Below are 22,448 nucleotides of genomic sequence, written 5' to 3'. Positions count from 1 at the left end.
AGGAAATTTTGTTCTTGTGAAAAATCTTGTTCAATGTTCCTGTCATCTTGGAATTCAAGTTCAACAGAGCCAGATTGACTTCACTGCATGTACTGAACTGTGGTCCCAAAGGAGGTACTTAGAAGAAGTGTGGCTCATTCTTAAAGGAATACAATGCAGCCCAGTGTAATCCAAGCAGTCAGCTGTCTTGCCAAACCTGTGTAGGCATGCAACAACTGGGAGTCTTGTTTTATGGAGAGGGGAGAGAGCAAGAGAGGGGTTGCAGGGAGGAAAAAACAGCCAGACAATTTTAGAAAAAGCTTAACAAAACAAAAGGGCTTAGTAGCAAAAGCAAATGCTACCTTGCATTTCAAAACAGTGGGTAGAGTGCTTTCTTCAATATTTCCCTCCTCCCCGTGGAAGGGATTTAGCCCTGGCACAAAGTTTACAAGTCTAACGTGCTTAGCATCATATCAATTAATAATTTACAAAACCGTTTCACAGCATGTCACTCTTGCTGTAGGGATTTTATACTGGCTCTATCTGAAATGTATGTAATATAAAATTACCTGGGTGATCCTCCAAAGCAGTACACTAACTTGGATGTATCTGCCATACAGATTTACTCCATGTGACCAAAAGAAGCCTTTTCCTTTTAAGGAATGGCATGGCTTAATTTTCTTAGTATTTTCCCTAGATATCTTGATGAATAGGGCTTGTTTCCGTCTATACTTGCCATCAAAGAGCATTCAGAACCAGTTCACGTCTCCTGTTGTCAGCAACTAGTACATTTGCTAGTTTACACAACGAGAGCAAATCTCTTTGAGTATGTCTGTACTGCAGTCATAGATTGTCTATACTGTATGTCAATCAGTATAGACTGATATATGTATGTGTATATATGTCTATACTGCAGTCATAGCCTTAATCTACCTAGCTCGGGTCCCAAAGCAGTGAAGCTGTGGCAGCATGCGCTTCAATATGGGATGTACAAGCCTGCTCAGAACACTGGGTAATTATCCTTTGTTCATCAAATAGTAGACATGGTGGAAGCATTAGAGAAACAGGTTGCAGGCATTTTTATCCTTTTGGGGATCCAACTCTGCTCTGAGCAGATTTAGATGACTTGGTGATGATAACCCTATGCCCTGAAAGCACTTCTTTATTATTTATATACTGAGTGTGTCTCCATATGCTTTGGGTATCCTTGGCATAACTTAAAAATTCAACAAAATAATGAACCTGCAAGTCAATATAAATTATAAACACTACCACTGGTAGACAGCTTCATTGGTTCTAGACCAGTGGTGGGGGAAAATGCTATAAAAACGGGCCTCATACTTCATTTTGCATTGCTTAGGACACTTTGCTTGTAGTCTCTCTACAGAAAAGCAAAGTCTTTGTCACAATGAAGTCCACAGAGGTTGATGTCACAGCCTAATTTCATTTGGAAACTAATCTTCCTTTTACATAGGAAAAAGGAGGAAATGGGTTGTTTTACTCAGCAGCAATATTAGACCTCCCAGTGGGAGTTTGAAACTCTTCCTCTTCCTTCCTCCTTCAGAATACATGGAAAATGAGTCATGAGAGGCAGCACACAAAGGCAGACATAGTACTGATGGAGGTTAGCCTGGCCTCCTGTTACAAATAGCTGACACTGCCTTGCCCAATCCTTTTTGGCATCCCTGTCACACCACCACAAACGGTGGCAGCAAGGATAGTGTTTAAACAGCTATGTGAAGAACTACGTAGGCGAAGGTATCTTTAAATAACTAAAAGTGGGTCTTATTCCTTGACTGTGTCAACATGAGTTGTTATTCCATCCTACTGAACAGGAGAAGTGAGCCAAATGTAATTCTGAATGTTGCAGATGTAAGCAATGAAGTGAGATCGTTTGCTGCTGCTCAGAGCTTTCCTAATCTACACCAGAATGAAACTGACCTGATTGTCAGTTTTTACTGCTGCCATTCAAATTTCAGCGGGAAACAGTGAGATTGGCAGGAATCAGGTCATTTTCATTATGCTGATGTTTGAGGAAACTATGAGCAGCAGCAGAGGCCAGGTGTGGAAGGATGGGACCTAAAACCTGATTGGGGGGGAGGGGGAGGGAAGAAGAGTTGGAATAGTAATAAATATTGTCCCCATCTCCTTGATTTAGCTAGGAGGCTCTGGGGTGTGAGAGGAACAGATAATGCTGCTTCTTTCTTCCAGTTTCATGAAGAGTCTGGGTTGGGGGTCTTCAGATTTATCAGGCTGGACACTGAAAAATGAAGCCTCCAAGCAGAGTTCAGGGTCAGCACCCTAGCAGGAAACTTACCAGGTGCTTCCCAGCGAATAGGTGGGGTGGGCGAAGTGTTTGGCTAATAGGCTTAATCCTTGGCTAAAGTGTGTGTGGGGAAGGAATTGGGTAATTTTTTTACACTTTGTGGCCTCATCTATACTTAAGTTTTACTGATATTTTTAACCAAACTAGCTATACCAGTAAATGCTCTAGCGTAAATGCAGTTATACCAATATAAAGGCACCTTATAGCAGTATATTTTATTCCCTTTCCAGTCTCTGAATAAGGTGTAAGCACTTTTATACCAGTATAACTGCATCCACGCTAGAAGGGTTTTACCGCTTTAACAGTACTGGTATAGATAAAGCAGCACAGCTTTCTAGGGTAGACAAAGCCTGGGTGGATGGACTATTTCAGAATAGAAATAGGATATATAGAGGGACTTTGGAGAGAGAATGAATGAGATAGAGACAGAAAATATATGGCAGGAGGGAAGGGAAAAGGGATAGCAGGCGATGTGGTGATCAGAAGAAGGGGAGAAAAGACAGGAATGATGCAGGAAGAGAGAGACCTGGATTTATTATAGGAAAGAGAAGAGGAGAAAGTGGAGTAAAACCAAGAAAGAAAAGTTCTTTATCACAGCAGGAGGAATACAGAAAGGGACATTTCTTACATTATCAGTCAACTTTCTGTTGAATAAATTAAAGCCAAATACAGTATACAATAGAGTACTTAACTGTTCTATTTTCTTAAACTGCAGATGGTTGACTGAGATGACCTTAGTAGTATTGATAACTCTCATTCTGGTTATTAAGCTTAGCATCTTAGTTAGTTGGTGTTGTAAAAAGAACAGGAGTACTTGTGGCACCTTAGAGACTAACAAATTTATTAGAGCATAAGCTTTCGTGGACTACAGCCCACTTCTTCGGATGCATACAGAGTGGAATAAATAAGTTGGTGTTGTGTAAACAATACTTAAAATTTTCACTCTTCTAATAATTGGAATCACAGATGTGGTGAACCATTTCATCTCTAATTCGGGGGTGAATAGGAAGGGGTTGTATTGTCCCACTTTGATAAGCTGTTTTACATTTAATATAGCTCCTGTCCTCCAAAGACCTCGAAGTTCTTTATAATCATAGGTTGATCCTCATAACCCTCATACGAAATAGGAATTGTATTCATTTTACAGATAAGTATAATCTGAATTACTAGAAATTTTGTTGCTTAAGGTCATGCAGTGAGTCAGTGGCAGATCCTGGATATATTGTGGGCATATGCCTTTTGATGAATATAGGAATTCCCATATGGATTCAGACAAGTGGACACTCTGATCCACTATCCTGTCGCTGGAAAGGGCTGCATTCTTCAGAGGATAGTGCAAGAAGCACTGCAATCGACAATTATGGAATAATCTGCTTACAGGGTTTCTTCCTTATCCCTATCAGTGATTATCTTAAGCCATACAACTTGAGTTTACACCTCTTTGGGGGTGGCAGAAATAAATCCTTGTTAGTTTTGTTGCCTTTCAGTCATGGAATAGTCACGTGTTCTTGTTTTATAATAAGATAAATCTGGTATTTGTTTGCCTTCTCTATGCCATTCACTCTTTTGTACACCACTATAATTTCTCCTCTCTAAACAGAAATCTTTCTATGCCTCTTGTCAGGATTCCCTCCCCACTCTGAACTCTGGGGTACAGATGTGGGGACCCGCATGAAAGACCCCCTAAGCTTATTTCTACCAGCTTAGGTTAAAAACTTCCCCAAGGCACAAATCCTTTCCTTGTCCTTGGACAGTATTGCTGCCACCACCAAGTGATTTAGACAAAGATTTCAGGAAAAGGGCCATTTGGAGTTCCTATTTCCCCGAAATAGTCCCCTAAGCTCCTTCACCCCCTTTCCTGGGGAGACTTGAGAATAATATACCAACCAATTGCCTTTAATAAAAGTACAGACCAGACCCTTTATTTTTAGGACACTAAAATCAATTAGGTTTTTAAAAGAAGAACTTTCTTTTACTTTTTTCTTTGTAATAAGCTTCTCTGTAAAATTAGGATGGAAGGTAATTTTACAGGGTGATAAAAAGATTTAAAACACAGAGGATTCCCCTCTAGGCTTAACTTCAAAGTTACAAAAACAGGAATAAACTTCCCTCTTAGCATAGGGAAAATTCACAAGCTAAAACAAAAGATAATCTAACGCATTTTCTTGCTTTACTTACAATTTTTGTAATCTTAGATGCTCATTTTAGGTATGTTTTTTAGGAGATAGTTTTTTCCTGCCTTGGTCCCTCTCTCGTCCAGAGAGAGAACAACAAAGAGAGCACAAACATCCCCCCCATGTTTCCCATTCATTTAATGGTTTGTTAGCACCCATTTGAAGTTTAGTAACATTTGCAGATGACAAAATTATTTAATTTATCTCAGCTTTCATCCCCTTTTCCAGATCCTGAACTATAATTAGCAACACTGGTTCTAGCAAGTAACCTTCTGGATCCCTATTGTTAAAACATTGCACCATCTGAAATATTGATAATTTATTCCTACTTTCTAGCTATTAATCAGTTAATGACATATATCAATAATTTACATAAGAGCGGCCATACTGGGTCAGACCAAAGGTCCATCTAGCCCAGAATCCTGTCTTCTGTCAATGGTCAATGCCAGATGCCCCAGAGGAAATGAACAGAACAGGTAATCATCAAGTGATCCATCCCCTGTCGCCCATTCCCAGCTTCTGGCAAACAGAGAATAGGGATGCCATCCCTGCCCATCCTGGCTAATAGCCATCGATGGACCTATCCTCCATGAATTTATCTCGTTCTTCTTTGAACCCTGTTATAGTCTTGGCCTTCACAACATCCTCTGGTAAAGAGTTCCATAGACTGATTGTGCATTGTGTGAAAAAATACTTCCTTTTGTTTGTTTTAAACCTGCTGCCTATTCATGTCATTCGGTGACCCCTAGTTCTTGTGTTTTGAGAGGGAGCAAATAACACTTCCTTATTTACTTTCTCCACACCAGTCATGATTGTATAGACCTCTACTATATCCCCCCCTTAGCTGTCTCTTTTCCAAGTTGAAAAGTCCCAATCTTATTAATCTCTCCTCATATGAAAGCCGTTCCTTATCCCTAATAATTTTTGTTGCCCTTTTGTGAACCTTTTCCAGTTCTAAGATGGGGCAACCACATCTGCATGCAGTATTCAAGATGTGGGCATACCATGGATTTATATAGAGGCAATATGATTTTACCTCAGACTTCATGACCACCTAATTAACTTAATAGCCACTAACAAGAGATTTTTATCAAAGGCTTGCTGAAAGTCCAAATTGTCAACTGGTTCTCCTTTGTTTAGTTGACATTCTCAGAGTTCTAATAGATTAGAGGCATGATTTACTTTGTATAAGTGGTGCTGTCTTGTCTCGATCATATAATTATCATTCTATTTTTAATTATAGTTTCATCCAGCTTTCCTGATATTTGAAAGAAGGCTAACTGATCTGTGATTCTCAGAATCACTTTTATTCAGCAATAGGTAAAACATTTACTGTCTTCGAGCATTTAAATGGCTGTGTTTTGTTAGCATTTCAGTCACTTCAAGTTCCACCTCAAGTCATAGATGTATCCAGTCCTGGTAATAATTTGTTCTTAAGTTTATCTATTTGTTCCAATACTATTACTTTTGATACTTCAATTTCTGATGGTACCTACTGTTTATTACCTCAAAGAGTAGATCTTGGAGTGGCGTCTTCAACATTTTTAGGGGTGAAGAGCAAATCCCAACTCATTTAATTTCTTTGTCCTCCTCCATTGACTCCCTGCTGGGCCTGGTAACAGTGTTAATATTTAGTACATGTAATTGGCAAAGAAACAGTCCAGACTTGGCATCTGATTAATTCTCTGTTCACCATCTTTTTTCTGTGTTCTCTGTGTAACATTGATTACTTTTAACATACACAATATCAAGCATACCTTTTTGTACGTGTTTAAGTTCTTTAGTGAAGCTTGCTGGGCTAAGAAGCTGTTTCACCTACACATCCAAGCCAGAAAAGAAGACCTTTTTTCTGAGCTCATGTAATTTCAATGAGTGCATTGTGTCCCTAAGTGCTGGGCGCAAAGGCATGGTGAGTAAATACTGCTGCCAGCAGATTTGAAAAAAACAAATGTAGTGACATAAGCCTGAAACTGAAAAGCTGTCCAAGTTGAGCTATGAATTCCCCTCTTGCAGTCTGGGTGCTATTGATACCTTGGACATTTAGCAGCTGCAGGAATTAGGCTTGTGAATGGAGTCCCTTGTCTGTATCAACTGAGCCAATTAGAAGTGTCTTGGTTTAGCCAACAGGAAATGACACTGCAGCCAGTACCTAAATATAGTGTGTACGCATGCATATCTGTGATTACATACACACTTTCTTCCACTCAGAAGATCTCTCAGAAACTGGAGAAGCCAGAGAGACAGAGCTGGCACAACTATAACTCTCAGCATAAAAGAAGATTGAGTTGTTTTGCTGTGAATATCAGATTCACAGCGTGAGATCTCAAGCTCTAGACATGAGAACCAGAAAAACCTTAATGCTATTTCCTGGTCTGCTCTCATTTTTATGGGGTTGAGGGGCAGGAGTATTTACCCTTGAGCTTGTAATTTCTTGGAAAGAAAGGAAAAATTTCAGCTTATTTGCTCTTTCAACATAAATGCATCTGAAGGAGTGAGGGGCATGAAAGACTTCACATTTAAAAATATTTTTCTTGTGTTTAAACAAAAAAAGTATTATGAAATCTGTTTTGGTCAAACAAAGAAAATCGCTATAATCTTGAACAGCATGTGGCAGTTGGTGCTACACATGAGTTTTTGGAAATTTTGTTAAAGCCAGAGTGTATTGGTGTTTCCAGTGACTGCATAGACTTGGTAGTTATTGAATATTCATTGTGGTTTGATGGAATTGAGCAGTGAGTCCTGCGCTAATGAGCATCTTGGGATTGCGTTTAAGAGTTAAACTGATGTACTGGAAATTCAGATTGTATCAGCTCACCTGGGGAACTTTGCCCTCGGAATATCCTCAGAAAGGTAAGCAGTATTGCCAAACCCTAACATTAAAAAATCATCAATCATGCCTCGAAAAACCATGAGATTGACTTTAAAAATAGTATTTTAGTATTATTTCCTTTCTGACTTTTGAGACTTTAGCTCATGTTTTCAAGCCTTTCTCTGCAACCCTGAAGGCTAGAAACTTATCTTAAAAACACAACAAAAACAAGAAACTGAGATTTTAATGCAGTCATGCTATTCCAGGAGTTTGGACTTTAAGAAAAATACCAAACATTATAGGAGTCATGATAAAATCATGAGTTGGAAAGAATTACTTCAAATCACTGAAACATGACTTGGAGATCAAATAGTTTGGGATATTCTCTGAGGGTGTGAATAGCTGCTACTTGACATCTGCAGAACAAACTTACTTTGCCAGGTAGCTATTCTGTTAGCATCAATGCTTCTAGCTCACTTAATCTTAGATGGGTGCATTGTTGGTCAGATATTACTTTCGCAGTAAAACTAGTCTGTCTCCTCCCCAAAAATTGTTTCTAGCTGTCATTCTACATGTTTGATATTTCTGGAAATGTATATTGGCACATACAATCTTTTCCAGAATTATGGAAGGTTCATTTGAGCCACTTTGAAATAGATTATACAGTTGACAACCATTTGACTTTTTGGTAGTAAGTCTCCCTAAATGACTTATACCTTGGAATTCTGTGGACCAGGATGTGTAGCTCTCCCCTGCTAAAATGACTATTTTTAGCTTCCTCTTTCCCAAGCTCCCTGATATGCAGAATATCACTTTGAAGTTATAAGTTACCATAATTTAATATTTGAAGATGCACCCTTGCCTAGACCTCTTTACAATTCACACTTGCTGAGAATTAGGTCATGTCTGCACTTACCAGGGATCGATGCTGCTGCGATCGATGCATCGGCGGTTGATTTAGCAGGTCTAGTGAAGACCTGCTAAATCGACTGCAGAGTGCTCTCTGGTTGACTGCAGTCTTCCACCAGAACAAGAAGAATAAGGTAAGTTGACGGGAGAGCATCTCCCGTAGATGCAGCGCGGTGTAGACACCCAGTAAGTCGACCTAAGCTATGTCGACTTCAGTTACGTAGGTCGAGTAGCGTAACTTAGGTTGACTTACCCTGGTAGTGTAGACAAGGCCTTAGTGGAATCTGTTCTGCTAATGGGGATGTAGCTATACTAGATTTCTCATCATAAGTGTGTACACAGTTCCTCAGCTATCTTTCAAGCCTGTGTGTGTCTTCATATTGCCTTTTACCCCAACTTGTCATTGTGTCTGTAGTTTTGCTGCTGCTCGAGTGTAGTGGTAACATAGATTTGCCATTATGAATTTTCTCAGCTATCATAAAGCAGGTCATTTTTGCAAATATCCAAGATACTTTAGCTTTGTGAAACCCAAAGAGCAAGTACTGCAAGTGGGCCATGTTTGCTACTCTCTTTCCTCCCACCCAAGAACAGCCTTCATTATTGCATATTAATAGTCATTTTTAGCTATATCTTTTACCAATAATATTGACTTTTTTTTCTTCAATCATTCTTATGCCTCTGATAGCCCTAAAGATATCCCTCCTCTAATTTGTTATTAGGTTAAAGGTGTTGGATTGAACTCCTTGCAGAGTTTAATTGGCTTGAAGGGTAAAGTGAGTGATATGCTTTCTTCTTCGTGCGCTGATCACATGGTCTCCATAGCATTCCCAGTACACCTCCAACATGACTTTCCTACATGGTAGTGGACACACCACTATTAGATTACTGGGCTAACTCTCTAGTATTTAAGTGGAAGTCTTTTATGTCATCTTAAAATATATTTTAAGATTGAAATAAAGCCAACTTCTCTAGGTGCTTTTATTTTAACAATTCACTCCTTTCCTCTCCAGGGTGCTTCAGGGTGCCTGGTGTTTTTAGGGAGAAAGATGCAGTCTCTTATACTGTAACAATAAATGAACTACCTCCACTCAGATTATAATTTAAGAATTCCTGTCCTGGAAAAGAGCAATGGGTCATCTAATCTGCAGTTGAGCCTCTAAAAATGGCAATGCCAAATGTTTCAGTGCAAGCTGCAATGTCTTCGTAATATATCTAGTTGTTTGCTAGTGAGCTATAGAGGGATTTCTTTCCTGACTTTAGCTGGTGAACAATTTAAACCCTAAAACAGAGATTCTCAAACTGTGATCAGTAGACCACCAGTGGTCCGCAAGCTCCATTCAGGTGGTCCGCGGATAGTTTCCTCTAAGGTGCGCGCCTGGGTGGCAGCACAGGAGAGAATAAAGGGGCACCCACCTAATTAGTTAAGCCACAAAGGCATTGCTCCACTAATTAGGTGCCTCGACCCTGGAGAAGACGCACACATAAGGTGAGGTGGTGGCCTTGGGGGGAATAGGAGGTACGTGGGAGGGGGCAGTAGGGTGAGAAGAGGGGGTGGAGGGAATTTGGGACGTCCAGGGTTGCAGCAGACAGAGAAAAAGGCGACTTTCCCCAGCCAGGGCTGCTGCTGACGGGGAGAGACTGCCGTCCTTCCTAGCTCTGTGGCTGCTGTGGTTTTGGGGGGTCCCCCTTCCAATCCCCAGCTCGGGGGCTGCAGCGGCGGGGACAGGAGAGGGAGAGACTCCCCCTCCTTCCCAGCCCTAGCTCGCAGGCTGTCGCAGCGGGGGAGAGAGGGCACATCCATTACATTAAAAAGGTAAGACTGCTGATGTTAAAATATGAGTTGTGCGCTTTTATTTGTCGAACAAAAAAAAGTTGTTGTTTTTTTGTTTTTGTTTTTATATATAGCGCTTTTATCCAAAGCACTTTCCAAATGTTGTTTGTACCATTAGCTAATTATTGTAAAGATCATTAAGTGGTCCGCCGAGACCCTCAGCAGTTTTCAAGTGGTCCACGAAAAAGAAGTTTGAGAACCACTGCCCTAAAACATCCAAATTTGATGATCTGTAGGTTCTTTGTAAGAGCCTGATGTAAGTCTGGCAGCTAGAATGTTGTATTTGGTTCTGGGCACTTTGAGTTCAGTAGTTGTCTGGAATTGGGGAAGAAGTAAAAAATGATGTGTGCCACAAGGATGATATGTTTCAGAACCATCGAAAGGGATGCAGGGGCAAGGTAAAGAATACATACATCTACAGATGTTTGGAAGGGTATTGACAGAAAGGAGAGAGAGGAATTCAGTCTAGCGCAACAGTGTACAATTAGGAGTAATGAGATGAAAAAGCTTACCTTCGCTGCCAAAAAGGTGTATTTTTTTATGTCAAGATAGCTATTGATGTAAAATCCTAGTGGAGACCAGGACCTGTAGTGTTTACCTTAGGCCTGGTCTACACTACGAGTTTAGGTCGAATTTAGCAGTGTTAAATCGAATTAACCCTGCACCCGTCCACACAACGAAGCCATTTACTTTGACATAAAGGGTTCTTAAAATCAATTTCTGTACTCCTCCCCGACGAGGGGAGTAGTGCTGAAATCAACATTGCCATTTCGAATTAGGGTTATTGTGGGCACAATTCGACGGTATTGGCCTCCGGGAGCTATCCCACAGTGCATCATTGCTGTCCAGAGCGGTCACAATCTGAACTCTGATGCACTGGCCAGGTAGACAGGAAAAGCCCCGCAAATTTTTGAATTTCATTTCCTGTTTGCCCAGCATGGAGAGCACAGGTGACCACGGAGAGCTCATCAGCACAGGTAAGCATGCAGTCTGAGAATCGAAAAAGAGCACCAGCATGGACTGTACAGGAGGTACTGGATCTGATCGCTGTATGGGGAGAAGATTCCGTGCTAGCAGAACTACATTCGAAAAGACGAAATGCCAAAACATTTGAAAAAAGCTCCAAGGGCATGATGGAGAGAGGCCACAATAGGGACTCATATCAGTGCCACCTGAAAGTTAAGGAGCTCAGACAAGCCTACCAGAAAACCAAAGAGGCAAATGGAAGGTCTGGGGAAGAGCCGCAGACATGCCGCTTCTATGCTGAGCTGCATGCAATTCTAGGGGGGTCCGCCACCACTACCCCACCCGTGACGGTGGATTCCGAGGAGGGGTACTCTCAGCCATGCCTGAGGATTTTGCGAACGGGGAAGATGAGGAGGAGGAGGAGGACGACAACGACGAGCTTGCGGAGAGCACACAGCACTCCATTCTCCCCAGCAGCCAGGATCTTTTTTCAGCCTCACTGAAGTACCCTCCCAACCCTCCCAAGGCGGTATCCCAGACAATGAAGCCATGGAAGGGACCTCTGGTGAGTGTACCTTTTGTAAATATAAAACATGGTTTAAAAGCAATCGTTTTTTTAATGATTAATTTGCCCTGAGGACTTGGGATGCATTCACGGCCAGTACAGCTACTAGAAAAGTCTGTTAACGTGTCTGGGGATGGAGTGGAAATCCTCCAGGGATATCTCCATGAAGCTCTCCTGGAGGTACTCCAAAAGCCTTTCCAAAAGGTTTCTGGGCAGGGCAGCCTTATTCCGTCCTCCATGGTAGGACACTTGACCACGCCATGCTAGTAGCAAGTAATCTGGTATCATTGCATGACAAAGCCTGGCAGCATATGGTCCTGATGTTTGCTGGCATTCAAGCAACATCTGTTCTTTATCTCGCTGTGTTATCCTCAGGAGAGTGATATTGTTCATGGTAACCTGGTTGAAATACGGGAATTTAATTAAGGGGACAGAGGTGGCCGTTCCTACTAGGCTGTTTGCCTGTGGCTGAAAAGAAATCCTTCCCTGCAGTTAGCCAAGCGGTGGGGGGGGGGGGGGGGTGCATTGGCGCTGAGCTTTTCGCATTTGGCTAGCGGGGATCTTCCCTGATACCAGCCATGCGGTGCGGGGAGGGGTAAAGCGATCATCCCACAGAATTGGATGTGTTGGGGGGGTTAGTTTGGTTTCTGCTGCTGCACGTTAACACCGCAGCACTCAACGGGCTTTGCTTGGTATGGGAAAGGAGGGCGCTGCTTTTATGAAGGTTGCAAAAGACAATTGCTTACCATGGCCGCGTGCAAGCCGAATTCTGTTGGCCGGCCCTGCGTCTGTGATCTCTAACACCAAAGGCACTCAATATTAAGATGCAAAATACGACCTTGTACCGAAATCACATGTGCTATGTAATGTGAATAGTGTTGTTCATGTGAAAGAGTATAAGCATTGTTCTGTAAAATGTATCTTTTTAAATACTTCTCTCCCTTTTTTCCCTCCCGCAGCTGCAAATTTTTCAAGCCTCCCTCCTCCGTCCCGAAGGCTACCTCGGATAAGGCGGTGAAAAAAATACACACGAGATGACATGTTCTCAGAAATCATGCAGTCGACCCGTGATGAAAGAGCTCATCTGAATGAGTGGAAGGACATGGTATCAAAGTACAGGAAAGCTGCCAATGAACGTGAGGACAGGAGGGACCAACGTGAGGACAGGAGGGATGAACGTGAAGAGAGGAGGGACGCTCAAGATGAGAGGTGGCGGCAGGAAGATCAGAGGAGGCAGGATGCAACACTGGGGCTGCTGCGTGATCAAATGGACATGCTCCGGCATTTGGTGGAGCTTCAGGAACTGCAGCAGGGTCACAGAGTGCCGCTCCAGCCCCTGTATAACCGCCCTCCCCAAGTTCCATAACCGCCTCACCCAGATGCCCAAGAATGGGGTGGGGGCGGAGGCTCCGTGCACCCTGCCACTCCACCCCAGTGGACAGCCCAAGCAAAAGGCTGTCATTATTTTGAACTTTTGAAGTGGCCTTTTCCTCCCCGCCTCCCAAACCCTACTTGGGCTACCTTGTCAGTTCTCTCCCTATGTTTATAATCAATTAATAAAGAATACATGATTTTTAAATGATAGTGACTTTATTTCTTTTGAAAGCAAGCTGTGATCGAAGGGGGAGGGTGGGTTGCTTACAGGGAATGAGTCAATCAAGGGGGCGGGTTTTCATCAACGAGAAACAAACAGAACTTTCACACCATAGCCTGGCCAGTCATGAAACTGGTTTTCAACGCTTCTCTGATGCGCAGCGCTTCCTGGTGTGCTCTTCTAATCGCCTTGGTGTCTGGCCGCGCGTAATCAGCGGCCAGGCGATTTGCCTCAACCTCCCACCCCGCCATAAATGTCTCCCCCTTACTCTCACAGAGATTGTGGAGCACACAGCAAGCAGCAATAACAATGGGAATATTGGTTTGGCTGAGGTCTGAGCGAGTCAATAAAGTGCGCCTGAGACCCTTTCAACGTCCAAATGCACATTCTACCACCATTCTGCACTTGCTCAGCCTGTAGTTGAACAGCTCCTGACTACTGTCCAGGCTGCCTGTGTACGGCTTCATGAGCCATGGCATTAACGGGTAGGCTGGGTCCCCAAGGATAACTGTAGGCATGTCAATATCCCCAGTGGTTATTTTCTGGTCTGGGAAGTAAATCCCTTGCTGCAGCCATTTAAACAGATTAGTGTTCCTGAAGACGCGAGCGTCATGAACCCTTCCCGGCCATCCCACTTTGATGTTGGTGAAACGTCCCTTGTGATCCACCAGTGCTTGCAGCACCATTGAAAAGTACCCCTTGCGGTTTATGTACTAGCTGTCCTGGTGCTCCGGTGCCAAGATAGGGATATGGCTTCCATCTATCGCTCCACCACAGTTAGGGAATCCCATTGCAGCAAAGCCATCTACTATGACCTGCACGTTTCCCAGAGTCACTACCTTTGGTAGCAGCAGTTCAGTGATTGCTTTGGCTACTTGCATCACAGCAGCCCCCACAGTAGATTTGCCCACTCCAAATTGATTCCTGACTGACCGGTAGCTGTCTGGCGTTGCAAGCTTCCACAGGGCTATTGCCACTTGCTTCTCAACTGTGAGGGCTGCTCTCATCTTGGTATTCTGGCGCTTCAGGGCAGGGGAAAGTAAGTCACAAAGTTCCATGAAAGTGCCCTTATGCATGCGAAAGTTTTGCAGCCACTGGGAATCGTCCCACATCTGCAACGATATGCGGTCCCACCAGTCTGTGCTTGTTTCCCAGGCCCAGAATCGCCGTTCCACAGCTAGAACCTGCCCCATTAACACCATGATCTCCAAAGCGCCGGGGCCCGCAGTTTGAGAGAATTCTGTATCCATGTCCATGTCCTCATCACTCTCGTCACCGTGCTGCCGTCGCTGCCTCCTCCTCGCCTGGTTTTTCAGGTTCAGCATAGACTGCACGATAATGCGCGAGGTGTTTACAATGTTCATGACTGCTGTCTTGAGCTGAGCGGGCTCCATGCTTGCCGTGGTATGGCGTCTGCACAGTTAACCCAGGAAAAAAGGCGCGAAACGGTTGTCTGCCGTTGCTTTCATAGAGGGAGGAAGGGAGAGGGGGGCCTGACGGCATGTACCCAGAACCACCTGCAACAATGTTTTTTGCCCCATCAGGCACTGGGATCTCAACCCAGAATTCCAATGGGCGGGGGAGACTGCGGGAACTATGGGATAGTTACCCACAGTGCAACACTCCGGAAGTCGACACTAGCCTCGGTAGATGGACGCGCACCGCCGAATTAATGTGCTTACTGTGGCCGCATGCATTCGACTTTATACAATCTGTTGCCAACAATTGAATTCTGTAAAATTGGCGTAATCCCGTAGTGTAGACATACCCTTAGTGTGGCTGATCAAGGTTAATCCTATATTCCCACCTGAGGTTTTCCTCAACTAGCCACACTGAGGTAAAGACTACAGGGCTTTGTCTCCACTAGGATTTTACATCAATGGCTATTCCATTTTACATGAGGACAGCCCTCTTAGTGTAAAAACATCAACAAAAAACAATTTTTTTGTTTCCCCCACATCCCCATCCTCTTCACCTCAGCATCACTCCCCTTGACCTCTTCTCCCCTTCAGCATCCTCTGTCCCTTTAGCTCAGGGGTGGGCAAACTTTTTGGCCTGAGGGCCACATTGGAGTTCTGAAACTGTATGGAGGGCTGGGTAGGGAAGGCTGTGCCTCCCCAAACAGCCTGGCCCCTGTCTCCGATCCGCCCACTTCCCACCCCCGACTGCCCCCCTCAGACCTCCCACTCATCCAACCCCCCGCCCGGCTCCTTGTCCCCTGACCGCCCCCTCCTGGGACCCCCCACCCCTAACCGCCCCCCCCCGGGACCCCACCCCCATCCAACCCCCCCTGTTCCCTGATTGCCCCTGCCCCTTGACAGGCCTCCTGGGACTCCCATGCCTATCCAACCACCCTCTGTCCCCTGACTTCCCTCCAGGACCCCCTACCCCTTATCCAACCTCCCCACCCCCTCCCAGGACCTCCTGCCCCCATCCAACCCCCCTGTTCCCCATCCTCTGACTACCTCCCGGGACCCTCTGCCCCTTATCCAACCTCCCTGCCCCCTTACCATGCCACTCAGAGCACCAGGACTGGCAGCCACGCCGCCCGGCAGGAGCTTGCAGCCCCCCTGCCCAGAGTGCTGGCGGCACGGCAAGCTGAAGCTGTGGGTGAGGGGGGACAGCAGGGGAGGGGCCGCGGGCTAACCTCCCTGGCTAGGAGCTCAGGGGCCGGGCAGGAGGGTCCTGTGAGTTGGAGGTCGGCCATGGCTGCAATTTGCCCACCTCTGCTTTAGCTGATGCCCTCGTATCTAAACCCACCACATAAATAAATAAATAAATAAATAGTGGAACTGATGTGTTTGCTGCCATCACATTGTTCATTCTGCTTGTGTGTTCCGCCTTTTTCTGCACCCTTTGCCTGTCTTATCTATGTTGTTCCACGGGCTAACTTTGCCTTTTGTCTTCTCCATGTGTGCCTTGAAGGAAAGAGTGCAGTCTAGCATCACTTCAAGGTAGACAGGCTTCCAGAAGTTGGCAAGTGATCCCCACATTCCAGATGATGTTGAGTTGCCTATTGGCCTCACAATTCCAAAAATGGAGATTCACTTTTGTTTTTCTGGGTTTGCACAAAATTGGTTCTTGGTGTAATAGACTGAGAGCCCAGACAGTGCCAATGTTAACATAGCTTCAAGCTGGGCAAGATCTTGGCTTGGGCAGCAATGCATAGTTCATCAGCATAGATAAAACTTCTTGGGCCAACATGGATTTGTTGATCATTCTCGTAGGTGTTGAAAAGTATTGCAGAGGGTACACTCCTTTATGGTTTCAGTGAGTGCTAATTTAGATGCTCCTGATGCTACTCTTGATGTGAACATTAACTATTTCACTTCTTAGCAAAGCATGTAAGAAAGGAGGAAGTGTTATATTTATGAAGAGCTACACTTGTTTCCTAAAATGGGGTGTGTGGAAGATTAATATAGGGGAGTTGAAATGGATTGGAGATCGGCCAGTTAACTTGTGTAGGCCTCTAACATGGCTGAGATTTAGAGGGGCACAGTTAGTTTCATTTTCCTGAGGGGTTTCCTTCCAAAAAACTTGGGAAAAACTGGAGTATAGTTAGGGCCCTTCATTTTACAATGGCTGAAGTGTTGAATGCCTTTTTTGTTTCAGTTTCCACCAAAAAAGTTAAGAGATCGGATGACTGACATAGTGAAATATCAGTGTAAACAGGGTTGGATCTGAGGCTAAAATAGAAAAAGAACAATTTAAGAATCCCTTAGACAAGTTACATGTCTTTGAGTCAGCAGGGCCTGATGAAATGCATCCTAGAATACTTAAGGAACTGGCTGAAGAGATCTCTGAGCCATTACAGCTCGTGGAGGATGAGAGGGACACTAGAGGACTGGAAAAGGGCAAATATAGTACCTATCTGTAAAAAGCGGAATAAGGACAACCTAGTGAATTATAGACCAGTCATCTTAACTTTGGTACCCGATAAGATAATGGAGCAAATAATCAATTTGTGAGCACCTAGAAGAAAATAAGGTAATAAGTAACAGTCAACATGGATTTGTCATGAACAAATCATGTCAAACCCAACTAATGTCGTTCTCTGACAGGATAACGCCTTGTGGATGGGGGGAAGCAGTCGATATGATATATCTCAACTTTAGTAAGGCTTTTGATACTGACTCACATGAGCCCAAACAACCTAGAGAAATATAGCCTAGACGAATCTACTATAAGGTGGGTGCACAACTAGCTGGAAAAAACTACTCGGAGAGGAGTTATCAATGGTTCAAAATGGAGCTGGAAGAGCATATTGAGTGGGGTCCTGCAGAGATCTGTCCTGAGTCCGGTTCTATTGAATATCTTCATAAATAATGTAGATAATGGCATAGAAACTACATTTATAAAGTTTGCAGACGATACCAAGCTGGGAGGGATTGCAAGCACTTTGGAGGATAGAATTATAATTCAGAATGATCATGATAAACTGGAGAAATGGTCTGAGTTAAGCATGATGAAATTGAGTAAGGACAAATGCAAAGTACTGCACTTAGGAAGGAATGATCCATTGCTCAAATACAAAATGGGAAATGACTGTCGAGGAAGAAGTACTCTAGAAAAGGATCTGAGGGTTACAGTGGATCACAAACTGAATATGAGTCAACAGTGTAAAACTGGCATGTGCGCCCCCCATCCCCCCCCCCCAAAAAAACACCACAAAACAAAACAAAAAAACATCATTCTGGGATGTATTAGCAGGAGTGCTGTAAGCAAAATGGGAGAAGTAATTCTTCCACTGTACTTAGCACTGATAAGGCCTCAACTGGAATACTGTGTCCAATTCTGGGCACCAGACTTCGGGAAAAGATGTGGACAAATTGGAGGAAGTCCAGAGGAGAGCAACAAAAGTGATTAAAGGTCTAGAAAACATGACCTACAAGGAAAGATGGGGGGGGGAAATGGGTTTATTTAGTCTGGAGAAGAGAAGGCTGAGGAGGGACATAAGACTTCAAGTACGTAAAAGGTTGTTATAAAGAGCAGGGTGACAAATTGTTCTCCTTAACCACTGAGGACAGGACAAGATGTAATGGGCTTAAATTGTAGCAAGGGAGATTTAGGTTAGACATTAGGAAAAATGTCCTAACTGTCAGGGTAGTTAAGCACTGGAACAAATTACCTAGGGAGGTTGTGGAATCTCCATCTTTGGAGGTTTTTAAGAGCAGGTTAGACAGACACCTGTCAGGGATGGTCTAAATAATATTTAATCCTGCCTTGAGTGTATGGGACTGGACTAGAAGACTTCACAAGGTCCCTTTCAGTCCTATGATTCTATGATTATTGATATTTACTGATTTCCCCTTAACCCTTCAATCCAGAAAGTTAAATAAAAATCACAGGCCCATCCACTTCTTTTGCACAGTGGGGAGGGAGCAAGACAGTCAGAGAGCCAAATTCTGGCAACTAAGACTGCCCAACTGCTGCAAGAAGTGAAAGGCTGCACCCCATCAGCAATGAGTGGCAGACAGAGCCCCCTCCTGACCTCAGCCCTTTTAATGCAGGAGTGGACGGGGCCACTCTGAATTACTTGGATCAGGAAGGGACTCTGTTTGGCAGGGGAAGTGGACAGGGCTCAGCTGCCAGGAATAGGCCCCTGGCCCAACTTGTTACCCTACTGCGCAGCTACAGCAACCCCCAACCTGCAGTTACCCTTCTCTGCAAGCAGGAGCTGAAGGCACAGAGCCCAAGGGAACAGAGCCCTGTCCTTTTCCCCTGCTGGATTGATTCTGCACAGGGGAAGCAGGCAGGGCTGTGCTAAAGGGCCAGCAGGGGGCTCTGTCTAACAAGGGTTCCAGTGCTCAGTGGCTGCAGCTTTCCACTCCCCTCCTGACTGGCCTTTTACAATGGCCCCACCCGCTTTCTCTGACCAGTGGCGGAGAGAGATGGGAAGGAGTTGTGTCCTGGCAGCTGTGACCAGCGAGCTGCTGCAGGGAGCGGAAGACTTCCTCGGCTGCCAGATGGTTATTGCACTTCCCCGCCCACTGCCCTTTGTTTTTGATTTTTACCAATTTTCTCCCATTTTTAAATTTTTTAAATAAAAACCCACCAGTTCCTGGGAAATTTAAAACAAAAACTGAAAAGGAAGGGCCTTAAGTATAGTAAGTTTCAACTCCTTCCCCCGGCCGGTTAGTTTCTCTTTTGCTGCTGTTAAATCCTTACAAACATCAAAAGGAATGCAGAGAAAACCTTATAAAAATTACAGGAATTTCAAAAATTCCTTTTTAAAGGCAGCTCAATAAACTGGTTTGTTTATTTAAATTAGTTAATTTAAAAATAATCAGTTTGACAGTGGTCCTTTGAAATAACATAAGTGATCTGACTTGGATATTCATAAACAAAAAATGTAGGTTTACTGTGCTGTTTATACTTTGACTTTTTAAAAGGTATGAGTTAAGACCAGAATGTCAACATCAGCGCATTTTTATCACTGATTATCAGTTCTCTAGCTTTTGTACATCTTACTCACTCTTTTAATGTGTCTTTAATGTAGTTACTTGTCGTTTCCTGTAAATAGCACATGAGCAGTTGCGTGTGGTGTGGAAAATGATTCAAGCTGGGTGGCCCCCTTAAACTGATGACATGATAGATCATTTGGATGAAAGCTAGCAGTTTCCTTGGAGAAAGCATGATTCTTATGGTCTTAATTTGCTAAACCTAATGGAACAAAGACTAACTTGCTTGATGCCAGAGATGTTTCAACTTGGAATCTATTCTCCACCTCCTCCTTACACTGTCCACAGTGCACTGGGAGGCTCCACCCTTACTATACTTCTAACAATAGTAGCTAGATAGAACATAAAATGTGTTTTCTCAGTGACGACTCCTCTTGCTCCTGGAGTGAAGCTTTTCCTATTGGTTCCCAGTCATGTGAGTAATAATCACATGGAATGACTCGTGCTGGGAGTGGAATTCTAAGACTGCTTGTGTATAGCAGTTCCTTTTGCTTGCTGTTGAGCACAGTATGATCCTGGGAACGGTTCTACTACAGTCCAGCAGTTATGGCAAAGAGGAGAACCTGCTTTGCTGTCTCTGCAATGAAGCCTCTGATTCTGGTTTATCTGATTTCACAGGTATGGTGCATGGAAATGCTGCACAGCACCCCTTCATGCCTCTGTTGCTAGGTACACTGAATAGAGGACTTGAAAGGAAACAAAAGTCTCTTTCTTCCTTATAGTGCAAGATCAGCTATAGGAAGCCTAAGGATTTCTGTTTTTGTAAAGTTTTTTTTAGAGGATCATTAAAACTTGTCATATTGAACAGTTATACAGATTTTATTTCAGAGGAGGAGAGAACTTTAGTGTTTGATCTGATTCTAAAATGTCAGGTTTAGGACTTTCTTTTAACTTTCTGTTCAGTCTTGTGCCGGACGAGAAGTAACTAGCATGGGGAAAAAGTACCTTGCAAATTGGCTGAATGGGAAAGTGAGTGTGCCAGGAAGGGAGTAAATTCTGTAGTGGGAACAAAGAACAGGAAGAGGAAAGGGATGGATGAGACACAACCTTTTTCCTTGATCAAAAATGATGTAATTAGTGTGTAAGAGAAGTGATTTTCTAGATTGTAAATCTTCACTCTGGGGGAGACTAATGCAGTAGTACCATAACAATTATTTTATGATGCAGCTTAAAGTTAAAAGGATCTAGAGTTTAAAAACTAGAGGTTTCTAGTTTGGTGCCCTACCTTGGATCTAAATGTAGGGCTTATGAAGTATTCACTCTATGGGGTTATTATACATAAATGTCATTGTTTCCTTGATGAGTTAGACAATCAACATACGTAAATATAGCTTTTTCCATCTAGCAATTTTTTTCTTTTTTCCTGCCCCTTATTCCTCCCGAAAATAAGGCTCCTATGTGCCTAAATCACTTTTGAAAATGGGGTTAAGTCTCATAAGTCCCTCAGGTGCTTTTGAATATTTTACCCCTAACATTACTGACTGTTGAGAGTTACTCTTCAAATGTCAAACCATTTACTTTAGTTTTGCTTTTTTTGGTATGTAATACTTCTCTTATGAACATGCACAGACCTCCTAAGCATTCAAAAGGAAGTAGTGGTAGTCCCACATCTGCTTTGAATTCCTATTGGCGACTCAGTGTAGTACCACAAATGGTTTAATGTGGGTAGTGTTGCTCAAGGCTATGGAATCAGCAGCAGGTGGCATACCTCCTGCCGCCTTTGGTCTGGGCTTTCCCACTGGTTAAAGTATCCTCTGCTGAGCTGCATGTGGGCAGGCTAGAAGATCTTGACTGGTTGTGGTGCTTGATTCAGCAGCATTACTAACTGAATTGATATTCTGCTCCTGCTATGAAGTTAACAACTAGATGCATAGTAACTGATTATACATCTGCTATAGCCGAACCTTAAGTATGGGCTGGGTGCTCATTGCATTAGCCACCATGGCTTAAATTGAAATACTTGTATTTTTTATCTAAAACTATATTTGATTGTAAAAGGAAACTGTGTGTGTACTTTTTTTAAATCTCTGACTTTAAAGCAAATGCATAATTGAAACCAGGAAGACATTTGCATCCTGGTTAATGTAAATTTGAGGCCAAAAGTACAAATGTCTTTAAAGAGAGTAAAAAGAACAGGAGTACTTGTGGCACCTTAGAGACTAACAAATTTGTTAGTCTCTAAGGTGCCACAAGTACTCCTGTTCTTTTTGCGGATACAGACTAACACGGCTGCTACTCTGAAACCTTTAAAGAGAGTGCAAGCTCTCGTCACACACTTGCAACATTTCTGCTCCTTTAAGGGAGGAGGCCAGTCTGGTTTCTAAAGTAGAGAGTGCTGGGAGTCAGGACACTTCCTTTGTCTCAGGCTTGGTGTGTGACCTTGCCCAAGGCACTGAAAGACTTGGAATGGCTTTGATGGAAGGCACTACAAAAGTGTAAAGAATGTATTATTTAATTACTATTTATTTTTGCTCCATAAAGACAGCTGCTTCTAGGAATTGGTGCTCCTATCTGTTGCCACTAAAACAGTTCAGTGCTAATTATTTGATATGTGTATATACATGCCCAGCTAGAAGAAGCTGTGCTGGGATGCTGGCACTTATGCTATAATTTATCCACTGGGATTTTCTCATGTTGTCTTGTGATACCAGTGTAGTACTTTAGTATTCTCTAAAACCAGTTGGTATTGATAAGATGACAGCAATCCATGTACAAAAACTGTTGCGCATACCTGTAATAAAACATTAGGAATGAAAATATCACTAGCTTAATACCTAGCTGCAGGTTTATTTGTTGCTAGTGGAGCTTATAACTTTGAGCCCGATGAGCTCTGC

The 22,448-nt window shown here is 43.3% G+C and overlaps 1 protein-coding gene across 3 annotated transcripts in view; it reads left to right on the top strand.

The window, feature by feature from the left end:
• The window catches only part of ABL2 (ABL proto-oncogene 2, non-receptor tyrosine kinase), an 80,585-nt gene that overhangs the window by 32,029 nt on the left and 26,108 nt on the right, over positions 1–22,448 (top strand). Inside the window, exon 1 of one of the 3 annotated variants that reach the window (XM_034778199.1) lies at positions 5,918–7,329. The exons of 1 other annotated variant lie outside the window; for it this stretch is intronic. In XM_034778199.1, coding sequence (XP_034634090.1) covers positions 7,227–7,329 — 103 coding nt within the window. In that variant the 5' untranslated portion in view covers positions 5,918–7,226. Of the gene's footprint in view, positions 1–5,917; positions 7,330–20,077; positions 20,233–22,448 lie in introns of those variants that run through there. One more of the 3 variants, XM_034778198.1, reaches the window with a different exon arrangement.

Source organism: Trachemys scripta, chromosome 8 (genome assembly GCF_013100865.1).
Source record: "Trachemys scripta elegans isolate TJP31775 chromosome 8, CAS_Tse_1.0, whole genome shotgun sequence".
In the NCBI taxonomy this organism is placed as follows: domain Eukaryota; kingdom Metazoa; phylum Chordata; order Testudines; family Emydidae; genus Trachemys; species Trachemys scripta.
Note: the sequence above shows the minus strand (reverse complement) of the source record. Positions and strands in the feature narration are given on the sequence as shown.